The following is a 12909-nucleotide window of genomic DNA, read 5'->3' on the forward strand; positions in this document are numbered from 1 at the left end:
TCTCCGCTGCCATCAGGTAGAAGGTGCAGGAGCCTGAAATCTGCAACATCCAGGTTCAGGAATAGCTACTTCCCCACAGCCATCAGGCTATTAAACCCGCCAACTAACAAACTCTGAACTGTAACAGCCTATTGCACTTTATCTGTTTATTTATGTGTATATATATATGGTCTAAGCTATATAGACACACTGAACTGGTCTGTATTTATGTTTACAATACTCTGTTGTGCTGCAGCAAGCAAGAATTTCATTGTCCTATCTGGACACATGACAATAAACTCTCTTGACTTGACTAGTCAAGATTGAACCAGGGTCTCTGGCGCTGTGTGGCAGCAGCTCTACCGCTGCGCCACTGAGCAACCAATGTTGGCAGACATGAAAATGCATTTCGTTGCTAAATGCTAAATGCATTTCGTTGTCTCTGTACTGTACACTGACAATGACAATTAAAATTGAATCTGAATCTGAATCTGAATCTGAAAATCACCCGTAAACTTGGCTCAGTATCAGCAAGATTATAAACGTATCCAGTGCATTTTTTGTACGGCAACACAAAGACAATTCACTGCTCACCCGCGGCAGATGATCCTGGGTGTTGTAGTTGGAATCAAAGTCTGATAGAATGTCCAATACTTCAGAATACAAATCGATCAAAGACTTCTAGAAAGAGAATGATTGGATTAAGCTAGATAATGATTGGGTATGTCAGTGTAAAGGGCCTGTCCCACTTGCCGATTTTTTCGACAACTGCCGGCGTCATTGACTGACGTATCAGGGTCCCCGAAAGTTTTTGAACATTTCAAAATCCAGCGGCGTCAAAAAAAATGTTGCAATGCTTGAGGAAACACCGCGCGTCAATACGTCATCACGCCGAGACTTTTACGGTCACCTGATACGTCAGTCAATGATGCCGGCAGTCGCCGAAAAAAATCGCCAAGTGGGACAGGCCCTTAACAGAATTCAAGTGAGGTAGCTGAATAATCTTTGAACACAGTACTTCCAAAAGCACTTAACTCCTTGACAATAGTTCAAGTTCCATTTATTATCACATGCACCACTTGGTACAGTGAGATTTGAGTTACAATACAGCCATAGAAATTTAAAAAAAAAACCACAATACACAATAGAATTTAACATGACCATCCCCACACAGCGGAATCAATGTTTCCCACTGTGAGGGAAGGCAATAAAGTTCAGTCATCTTCCTCATTGTTCACCCGTGGTCGCCCACAATAGGCATTTACCTTACAATAAATAGATGTTTTCAACTGAAATCTGACATTCATTAACTTAAACCTAGTGGTCTAACAGCATGGATGAGAACAATTTGGCTAATGTATTAAAAAATGTGAAAAAAAAGTAGTCTAGGGGGCTTTCTACATTTTGATAGAAGTAGCAAAAATGTTGAGAATGAAACCTTTAGATCTGGTAATGTTTCGTCTTTCTACTGAGCATGATGTATCTTTACACTTACCACAGCCCAGCGTCAGGTTAAAGAACTGATCAGATCTATTGGACAGTCTTCTGAGAGAGAGGCTTATCGGTAGGTATCGCAGGTTAGTTATTTTGAAGACGGGAGTCAGAGGTTATGGGGAGAAGGCAGGAGAATGGGTTTAGGAGGGAGAGATAGATCAGCCATGATTGAATGGTGGAGTAGACTTGATGTGCCAAATAGCCTAATTCTACTTCTATCTAATGAAAAAAGGGCCAATGTTTTCACTCAGAAATTGGTGGCTATATGGTATATTCACCTTCATTTTCCGCTGATGAATGCCTTTATCATCTCTCTGAAGAACTTGTTTCCGTAGCTCTTTGTTTTCTTTCTCTAGACGTTCGAGGATACGTTGGTATTTCAGCTATGAGAAAGGAAAGGGCATAGAAAAATCAATTGCTTTCTTTTGTAAAGTCAGATTTCATTTCAAAGCAGTTCATCTTTTGTGACTGTGCAATTGTAAATTAATGAATTAAGGCATTGAACATGTACATTACAGTTTAGACAATAGACAATAGGTGGAGGAATAGGCCATTCGGCCCTTCGAGCCAGCACCGCCATTCAATGTGATCATCCCCAATCAGTACCCCGTTCCTGCCTTCTCCCCATATCCCCTGACTCCGCTATCTTTAAGAGCCCTTAAGAGTTTATGCTTCAATCTTTCATTACACCTGTGCTGTCCAAAAGGAACACCGCAAATCCATTTTCAATTGGTAAAAAAATTAATAGCACCTTCACTGAACATGTCACTTCAGTACTCGTCACACACAGCAGGCATTTGCACTTGAATCTTTTTGTGCATATGTGTGTAGACCATGTTAATGTGCCTGGCCTTGAGATTCTGAAGTTGTGGAGGAGGAGAGGGAATGCCATTAAATATCAGGGGCAGGCAGGCAGACACTTCAGAGAACAGCACTGCTCCTGCAAGCTTCATCTTGATGGGTGGAGACAGTGACCAAGGCTTAAGGTGAGAAGTGGAGAAGACAAATGGTGCGGATGGTGGAATCATAAAAGAAACAGGAGTGAAATGCAAAAAAATGCTGCCTGGCAATTGGAAGCAAGTCATTTGTACCAAGTGAGACAAAATATGCATTAAATCCAAAAGGGCCTGTCCCACTTGGCAATTTATTCGGTGACTGCCAGCATCATTGACTGATGTATCTGGTCACTGAAAAAGTGGTGACGACGTATTCAAGTGCCGCAACATTTTTTTTGTCACCGCTGGATTTTGAAATGTTCAAAAATTTTCGGCGACCCTGAAACGTCAGCCAATGACGCCGACAGTCGCCGAAAAAAATCGCCAAGTGGGACAGGCCCTAAAGACTCAATGCACAGGTGGCAACTGTCTGTCAAGCATCCATTATCCTTACCTGTGTACGCAAAAGCTCCTCTTGCAGATGTTCAGCTTTGTCTTTGTCTGATACCTGAACAAGAAGCAAAGGAAGTCAGATACTGAAAGAGAGGAGACTACATTTGGGTAAACGAGGGTTGGCCACTCTGTCTTTCTGCTCAGAAGATAACACTTTAATACTCACGCAATATTACTCATTGTCAGGCCATTGTAGATTCAGGTTCAATTACATCACAGTCCGAGTGAAATTCCACCTCAAGGACATCATAATTACCGCCAAACTTCATCACAACTGCCACATATGATCATCTAATTTTATTATTTTGTGAAAATGCTTCAATAAACCTTTTTATTGTGGACGAATTTGGGGATGTCAACACAATAAGATATCCGGGATTTAAGGGCCTGTCCCACTGTACGAGGTAATTCAAGAGTTCTCCCGAGTTTCCCCTGATTCGAACTCGGAGAATTACAGTAATAGCCGCTCGTAGGTACTCGGGGCTCTCGTGGACATTTTTCAACGTTGAAAAAACTTCACGAGTTTCCGCGTTTCCCGAGTACCTGCCGTTAATGTTACGAGCCGCTAAGAGACGAGCTCCGACGTGCCCGCTACGTACATTCTACGTAATTACCACAAGTTTGATTTTTTTTTAAACTCGGAAGAGCTCTTGGGTAAACTCCTACAGTGGGACAGGCCCTTTAAACTGCAATCCATTCCTCCCTCTGCTCGAAGGGGAATACTGAGGACATGCCATACTTCAGGCTGGTTATAATGAAGTTTGTTTGCCATCGAAAGTTATTCTGGCATTTCAACGTTACAACAAACACTTCATTATTAGTATATAATTAGTTGTAAAATAATAAACAGGGTATTAATTCAAGCTGCAATTGAGGCATAAGCTAGCGTCGAGGATCAGCTGTTGCGGGCAGAAACCCATCTGGTGTTCACGGATTGATTTTGATGCTAATAAAAACAAGGAAAGTTTTCATTACAGGAATCTGATTGGCTTCATTATCTGCACACCTGAGGGCGGGAGTCAAACTAAAACATGTCTTTAAAGACTATGAAGCTTGAATAGTATTAACACATTATTTTTTATTACATGATGTTAGAAAACGGTTACAAAATTGAAAGTAATAAAAAAATGGTTGAAATGATCAGAAGTGCAAAAGTTTGATTGCAATTGTTGATACATTGTTGGCACAGCATGTGCGCTTTTACATCCGTGCTCACCTAAGCTGTCGGTTAGATGGATAGGGCCAGAATCGTTATTAATCTGTTTAGCAATATGCAACTGACCAGAGCAATACACCTCGAAAGATTCCCTGCCAGGAATTATTTCACCCTCCTACAAACCAACAGCAGACTATCCCCCCCCCCCCACACCAGACATCAGTCTGAAGAAGGGTCTCGACCCGAAACGTCGTCTATTCCTTCTCTCCGTAGATGCTGCCTCACCCGCTGAGTTTCTCCAGCATTTTTGTCTACCTTAAACTATTGTAATAATAGATTCTCCCAACAATGCCTCAAAGAAAAAGAGCATCCAAATAAAAGATTGTCAGCTGTTATCAGGCAATTTAGCTAGATTTAGCTCTTGGGGCTAAAGGAATCAAGGGATGTGGGGAAAAAGCAGGAACAGGGTACTGATTTTAGATGATCAGCCATGGTCATATTGAATGTCGGGGCTGGCTCGATGGTCGGAATGGCCTACTCCTGCATCTATTTTTCTATGTTTCTAACTGAACCATCCTACCACAACTAGAGAGCAGTCCTGAACCATCTAGAGAGCCTCAGACTATCTTTGATCGGATTCACTGGCTTCATCCTGCACTAAACATTATTCCCCTCATCATGTATCCGATGTACACTGTGAATGGGTCGATTGTAACCATGTATTGTCTTTCTGCTGACTGGCTAGTCCGCAACAATAAGCTTTTCACTGTACCTCGGTACACGTGACAATAAATAAACTGAACTAAACTCAATGATTATTGGGCATTACTATATAAAATCTTCAAGCATTACTTAAAGGTAGACAAAAATGCTGGAGAAACTCTGCGGGTGAGGCAGCATCTATGGAGCGAAGGAATGGGTGACGTTTCTGGTCGAGACCCTTCTTCAGACTGAAGTGTCACTTTTGGTATCATTTGCAACTTCTGGGCCATTTCTAAGCTGGTGGATAAGTTTAAATTGTATCCACCCATTTAATATCACGTATATAAAGCGAATCAAAAAAGAAGAATTGAGTACAGATAACCCGTGAGAAACATTATAAAATTCATGCGTGCAATCCAAGAATGTGCAAATAGTTAGAATTGTTTGCATATGTTTATAGCTCATTACTGCTGCAAACAAAATGTCTCAACTTCCAATAAGAGTCAATCTCAGATGGCTATTTCTCAATGAACTTTCAAATAGTGTTTGCTTTGATGTGCAATGTAATGAATGAGCAATTCAAATATGCACAACACCTTGGGGCAAGCGAGTGGCCCAGTGGCCGAGTTTGGATTATTTCAAAGGACAGTTGAATGGATCACCTTTGGCTTGTGTTGGGAGGAGCCAGAGTTTAACTGATCGGCGACCCTGCGCGCTGTTTCTTCATGCTCCTGAATTTGTTGCTGGATTAGAACCAGTTCCCCAAGCACACTCTGCCACCAGTTGCCAAGAGGCAAAAGGTGGGAATTAGGGAGGAACATACAGGAAAAAATAAAAATAAAACACAAAGGTAAAAGACAAATGAACGCGTGGGAGGAAGGTATGCAGAGCTTAATGAACAGCGACTCGGAGTGCGGCAACTGGTGCCCATTAGTGAGGGGCAATGTTCCGCAAAACCTGGCTGTAACGTAGGGCCACATACATTCAAACAACTCAGGCTAGATGTCCTATCATCCAAATTACTCTTCAAATCATGCTTAAATTAAATCACTGTAATACATACTCCACTTATAACACAGTTAAATAATGACATCATTAGAAACTATAACACATCACAGGACCCGCCCCTTCGGTCCACAATGGTTGTGCCGAACCTCATGCCAGGTTGCACTAATCTCCTCTGCCTGCACCTGATCCATATCCCTCCATTCCCTGCATATCCTACACACAATACCCCATAATGAAGAAGCCAAATGTGATATTTCAGTTATTTATTTTTAATTACTTTGCAAATATCTATAAACACCTGTTTTTGCTTTTTTTATTATGGGGTATTGTGTGTAGATTGATGATAAAAAATAATGAATTTAATCCATTTTAGAATAAGGCTGTAACGTAACAAAATGTGGAAAAAGTGAAGGGGTGTGAATGCTTTCTGAATGCACTGTATGTCTAATGTTGGACATTTCTACACTGTGAAAGAGCTTCTTACTGCCTCTCTGATCTACGCCTCCCATAATTTCACAGTCCCTCCTCACCCACTGACATTCCAGAGATAACAATTCAACTCTATGCAACCCCAGACACCACTCTCTGTGAGAAAAAGTGTTTCCTCGTCTCCGTTCTAAATGGCTTACTCCTTATTCTTAAACTGTGGCCCCTGGTTCTGGACTCCCTCAACATCGGAAACATGTTTCCTGCCTCTAGCGTGTCCAAGCCCTTAACAACCTTATATGTTTCAATGAGATTTCAAGCCCAGCTGTTCCATTCTCTCAGATGACCTACGCTGAACTCCCTCAATAACAAGAATGTCCTTCCTCAAATTAGGGGACCAAAACTGCGCACAATACTCCAGGTGTGGTCTCACTAGGGCTCTGTACAACTGCAGAAGGACCTCTTTGCTTCTATATTCAATTTTTCTTGTTTACTCTACCCCCTGTACACTCACACAAATGTCCAGCCAAATTGTAGTGGGCTGGGTGAATAATGGGATGAATGACGACGAGACAGGGTCCAGGAAGGGATACAAAGGTTAATAACACAGTGCCAAGACAAAAGCATCCCACTCAATGTCAGCAAGACGAAGGAGTTAGTAACTGACTTCAGGAATCAAGGTTGTGTACATGCCCCTGTTAGCATCAATGGTGCTGAAATGGAGATGGCTGAGAGCAAATGCAGTTTTCATTGTATCTCGCTACACCTGACAATAATAGACAAATACTAAAATTGTTATCAATTTATTCTTGAAAATAGGGCAGACTTCACTGTGCGAGCTAGATTTTTAAGAGACATCTATAAATGGTAATAAATAATTTGTGAAATGTCTTCACGCTGCATGCTAAGTAGGTGAGAGATTCTTCTCCATCCAGTAAATCTCCACATTTACTGTACACAGATCAGCAAAATAGATAAAGCAAGTTGGATTTTATCACTTTATAATCTATACATTATACTGTACTTCAATATTTTAAATTTGGCATTTGGAGCCGCAGGTTTTAATGTTCTTCAATCATTCTAATGTCATTTAAGATAATCCAAACATAAGCTTTGATGGTCTGCATTGAGGTGAGAACTAATTTATTCCACACTTACCTTCTTATGCTGCTTCCCATTAATGTCAAAGGCCTGGGTGTCAGAGGCTTTCATGGCAGCCGAGCTTTCTGTCGAATCTGCAACAACCGAATCAGAGTGAACCGATGTTTAGTTTCAAGTAAACTACATGGAATTCTGAATGTTTAACACACTTCTTTACGTGAAGTGAAGCCTGACTTTAACAAATTGTCTTCAAATCTGGGGTCCTGTGGCTTGGCGGGGAATTGTGAGGTTTGCCGTTCTCTTATCTCTGTTTCCCTCGGCAGTTCAGTGGTTTTTGGGGGCGGCATTGAAGAGGTGCTGGTTAGTGGCTACTGCTGCCTCTCTGCTCAGTTCATGTCAGAAGGGATATGAGCGGAATTAGGCACTTCGGCCCATCAAATCTACTCTGCCATTCAATCATGGCTGATTTACCTCTCCCTCCTAACTCCATTCTCCTGCCTTCTCCCCATAGGCTGAGAGAATGGAGCTGCTGGGCTTGTATACTCTGGAGTTTAGAAGGATGAGAGGGTATCTTATTGAAACATAGAAGATTATTAAGGGTTTGGACACGCTAGAGGCAGGAAACATGTTCCTGATGTAAGGGGAGTCCAGAACCAGCGGCCACAGTTTAAGAATAAGGGATAAGCTATTTAGAACGGAGACGAAGAAACACTTTTTTACCCAGAGAATTGTGAGTCTGTGGAATTCCCTGCCTCAGAGGGCAGTGGAGGCCGGTTCTCTGGATACTTTCAGGAGATAGCTAGATAGGGGTCTTAAATATAGCAGAGTCAGGGGATAGAGGGAGAAGGCAGGAACGGGGTACTGATAGGGGATGATCAGCCTTGATCACAATGAATGCCGGTGCTGGCTCGAAGGGCCGAATGGCCTACTCCTGCACATATTGTCTATTAACCCTTGACACCCATCAGGTACTCTGTCGGTGGAATCAGTGAATGCTTCAGAAAGGTGCTTGGGTAGCAACCGAGCAGGCTGCACTTGTGTTGATGTAGGTAGGGTCAACAGGCAAAGGAAGTGTGTGCCATTACAATCCTAACTGGAACCGTGCAGGAGGTTATAAGGCTGCGAGGAGTTAGAAGGGCCACGTGCTAACGACTACACAGCCGCTGACTGACTCTTGTTGCGCAGTACTGCACTGGCTGATCACAGGCTGCTGCTGATTAGTTTAGTTTAGAGATGCAGCACGGAAACAGGCCCTTCGGCACACCAAGTCCACACTGACCAGCGATCCCTGCACACTAACACTAGCCTACACACACTAGGGACAATTTACACTTATACCAGCCAATTAACCTACAAACCTGCACGTCTTTGGAGTGTGGGAGAAACCCACGCGGTGACGGGGAGAACATGACTGATCTGCTGGGTGAAGGGGCATTTGGCAATGATATCGAAAAAGAATGCCAACGGGAGATGTTTAAGGAAGAACTGCAGATGCTGGAAAAATCAAAGGTAGACAAAAATGCTAGAGAAACTCAGCAGGTGAGGCAGCATCTATGGAGCAAAGGAATAGGCGACGTTTCAGGTCGAGACCCTTCTTCAGACTGATGTGGGGGGGGGGGAGCGGGAAGAAGAAAGGGAGAGGCGGAGACAGTGGGCTGTAGGAGAGCTGGGAAGGGGAGGGGAAGGAAGGAGAAAGCAAGGACTACTTGAAATAGGAGGGAGAGATAGATCAGCTATGATTGAATGGCAGAGTAGACTTGATGGGCCGAATAGCCTAATTCTGCTCCTATCACTCCTAATTCTGCTCCTATGAATGAAAAGCCCTTGGCTCTTCCCATCAACTTACTGATTGAAAAATAGGTTAACGGGTCACTTGCAGCAAAATGCCATTCCAAGTTAGTTGTTACAATAACCAACATTATTGCCCTTATTGCATGTGCAGTGTAATTGTCTGCATTTGGGCTAATAATGTGGTGGCCATACCATTTCTTACTTGGTAATACTCAAATTCACTTGTCTAAAGTCTGTAAGGTCTAATATAGCTTTTTGCCACTAATTCACATGCTTGCAGTAAGACTAGGTGATAATATTTTCACACAGGAAAAGTACATTACATAGAGATCACAACTGACCTTAATATGAATAAATCACAAAGTTAATGTTACACACACCATTCCACTAAAATGTCATTGAAGTCAAAGGAGGTAAACTATGGCAGTCTTTCACCTTGCAGCTTGTTCATTAATATTTTAAGTTGAGGTTTTAAAGATCATGTTTTTCTATCTGTAAAACATATCCTTTACAGGAAGGAAAGACTGATAGAATCTGTTGTTAAGTATAACAACTAATTAATTAATAGAACTTTGAAGTTTCTGTTTTTCCACTATCGGTACTCTATGGAGAGAAAGCAGGTTTAATTTCACGTCGATGTGCAAAGCTCCAAAAGTGATTTCCAATTGATACTCAAACCATGACGTACAAAAACAGAAAAGGAAACTTTTTTCAGTGCTGGTATTAACAAAATAAAATTTTTAGTAATCAATTAAACAAAAAAAGGCTTCAATTCTCGATACTGCAAGTAAAGGGCCTGTCCCACTTACCTGATTTTTTCGGCGACTTGCCGGCACTCGTCATAGTGGCAGCAGGCCGCTGAAAAATGTCAAAATGTTGAAAATCCAGCAGCGACCAGAACAAGGTACGACTCTTTGGGCAACTACTCATGACCATACAGGTGTCACCCTGCGACATGTCGCCTGTATGGTCGTGAGTAGTCGCCCAAAGAGTCGTACCTTTTTCTGGTCGCCACTGGATTTTCAAAATGTTGAAGATTTTTGCCGACCTACTGCGACTTTGACGAGTGCCGGCAAGTCCGCGACAAAATCACATAAGTGAGACAGGCCCTGAAGACAAACAGTATCAGGGTTACTTTTCAAGCTGTAAGTAAATGGGTTAAAAGACAACAAAAACAATTTACACACCTAACAATAGAAGCAGATCAGAGACTCCTTTGACTTCATTGTACAAACTTTCACCTGTAAAAAGTCAGCAAAATATAAACAAACACAAATCAAATGTTTAACTTTGCCCCAACACACACCGTGACAAACAACACATTTAAAAGCTCTGTTCCAAGATTTTATAATAATACATCTTAATCATCAAACTCTTAACTGCCACATCTTAAGGTACGTGTGGGAAGGAACTGTGGATGCTGGTTTACACCGAAGATAGACACAAAATGCTGGAGTAACTCAGCAGGACAGGCAGCATCTCTGGAGAGAAGGAATGGGCGACGTTTCTGGTCGAGACCCTTCTTCAAACTGAAGACTTCAGGTATTATTTACCACCCATTTTATGCCATTGATAGGCAGAGGAATTTGATGTTTGAGAATGGTCAAGCAGCAGACTGACAAATAGTTACAAGTTATTGTACAGGAAGTGTTTCAGTTACGTAACTTGGCAAATGTGCGCTGCAACCAAGAGAATGTATTACAGTGTAACGTTAGATGCCTTCAGTGGAATCAGGTTTACCAGACAGTAATATGATATTGTGTAATCACCAATCCCAATTGGTATTGCAAACTCTATCATTAAATGTGGAATTCTTTGCCACAGAAGGCAGTGGAGGTCAAGTCAATGGATATTTTGAAGGCAGAGATAGATTCTTGATTAGTACGGGTGCCAGGGGTTATGCAGAGAAGGCAGGAGAATGGGGTTAGGAGGGAGAGCTGGATCAGCCATAAGTGAATGGTGAAGTAGACTTGATGGGCTGAATGGCCTAATTCTGCTCCTATCACATGACCTTATGAGCCTAAATAATGCCTACTAGGCAAGGACCAGCCAACAGTCCTCAAGGTGCCACTGAAACATACTTTGCAAAGAAAAGGTAGACAAAAAGCTGGAGAAACTCAGCGGGTGAGGCAGCATCTATGGAGCGAAGGAATGGGTGGCGTTTTGGGTCGAGACCCTTCTTCAGACTAATGTGGGGGTGGGGAGTGAGAGCAGGAAGAAGAAAAACAAAAATTAGAACCAAAATAGTTCATTTAACTAACACTCAAGACATCTGAAATGGGATAAAGTGTCTCAGTCCAGTAAGTAAGGCATTGAAGGTAGACACAAAAAGCTGGAGTAGCACAGCGGGACAGGCAGCATCTCTGGAGAGAGGGAATGGGCGACGTTTCCATCAAGTGGAAACATCCTCTCCACATTCACTGTATCCAGGGCTTTCACTATTCGGTAAGCTTCAATGAACAGCAAGGAAAATGATTGAAGTCCTAGCATGGGAAAGTATATAAAGCCCGCTAACGATAGAAGAACCAGTCAGCATTTTCGAACAAATCTCTGCACAAATGCGTCCGAGGCAAAAATCCCAGTAATGTATCACATCAAACACCACGACCTTCAATACATGTAGCTGCGATATCACAACCCATATACAAACCTGGTGTTAGGAGACTTTTCAGATGATCCAGGCTTTCTCCAACCTTATCAAAATCTGGCAGCAGTTTGGCAAATTCCACTCCATGAAAGATTTTCCTAAACTTTTCTGAAATAAAGTTCAAAATATATTAATGTCTATATTTTAAAACATGGCTATTCTTCCACGGGAACATTTACTAGTTGGGAAATAACCCCTCATATCTGCAAGGGAATTTGGCGAGGTGATGCTTGAATTTTGGCATGTTTAAGAAAGAACTAACTGCAGATGCTGGAAAAATCAAAGGTAGACAAAAATGCTGGAAAAACTCAGCGGGTGAGGCAGCATCTATGGAGCGAAGGAATTTTTTTTTCCAGTGTGTGAGTGTGCAGCCATTTTGAGTTGTCTTGCTGCCAGCATTAAAGACTTCTGTTGTAAATTGAAGACTCTCAAGTTTTGTGCAGACCTAAAAAATGAACACAAAAGTTATTTTCTTTCGGAGTATTTGGAGTATGGGGAAACGTAATTTCGATCCTATGTGTAACTACTGTTGCATAATTGAATTGACAATAAAGTTACTTTGACTTTGAACACTTCTGTGTTCTTTTTCTAGGTCTGCACAAAACTTGAGAGTCTTCAATTTACAACAGAAGTCTTTAATGCTGGCAGCAAGACAACTCAAAATAGATCTGTCACTTGTAATTCTATTTGTTGTTGCCTGAGCATACACAGCGTCTGGGATTGCAGAATTCCAAAGATCCATGCAGGTGATTCACCCGACACACTGGCTGCGTCATTGAAACGCACAAAAGTAGATGCTGGGATCTGGAGCAAAACACAAAGTGCTGGAGGAACTCAGGGTGTTGGCTCAGGACCCTTCTTCAGTCTGAAGCGTCGCCTGGCCATTTCCCTTCCCAGCTGTCGCCTGTCTGCTGAGCTCCTCCACGTTTTGCTTGATGATGAGGATGTGTTAATTATTAACTTTCCAAGTTTTATAGCCTCAGGTTCCTGCAGATTGAAGGGTGACAAGTATAATCCCCCTTGTGACAAGTATAATCCCCCTTGTTTCAAAAGGGCACAGATAATAAGGAACTGCAGCTCATGTAACAATGGCAGGGATATTGCTGACTGCATTATACAATACTGCATTAGTTCGGGTTGTTCGGATTAGTATGGGTGTCAGGGGTTATGGGGAGAAGGCAGGAGAATGTGGTTAGGAGGGAGAGATAGATCAGCCA

At 42.2% G+C, this 12909-nt stretch overlaps 1 protein-coding gene across 1 annotated transcript in view; it reads right to left on the reverse strand.

The window, feature by feature from the left end:
- The window catches only part of opa1 (OPA1 mitochondrial dynamin like GTPase), a 76514-nt gene that overhangs the window by 48477 nt on the left and 15128 nt on the right, over positions 1-12909 (reverse strand). The window contains 7 exon segments of the mRNA XM_055646224.1: positions 574-660; positions 1752-1856; positions 2863-2916; positions 5382-5492; positions 7312-7388; positions 10233-10286; positions 11696-11800. Of these exon segments, the coding sequence (XP_055502199.1) occupies positions 574-660; positions 1752-1856; positions 2863-2916; positions 5382-5492; positions 7312-7388; positions 10233-10286; positions 11696-11800 (593 nt within the window).

This window comes from Leucoraja erinacea, chromosome 14 (assembly GCF_028641065.1).
Source record: "Leucoraja erinacea ecotype New England chromosome 14, Leri_hhj_1, whole genome shotgun sequence".
Taxonomy (NCBI): domain Eukaryota; kingdom Metazoa; phylum Chordata; class Chondrichthyes; order Rajiformes; family Rajidae; genus Leucoraja; species Leucoraja erinaceus.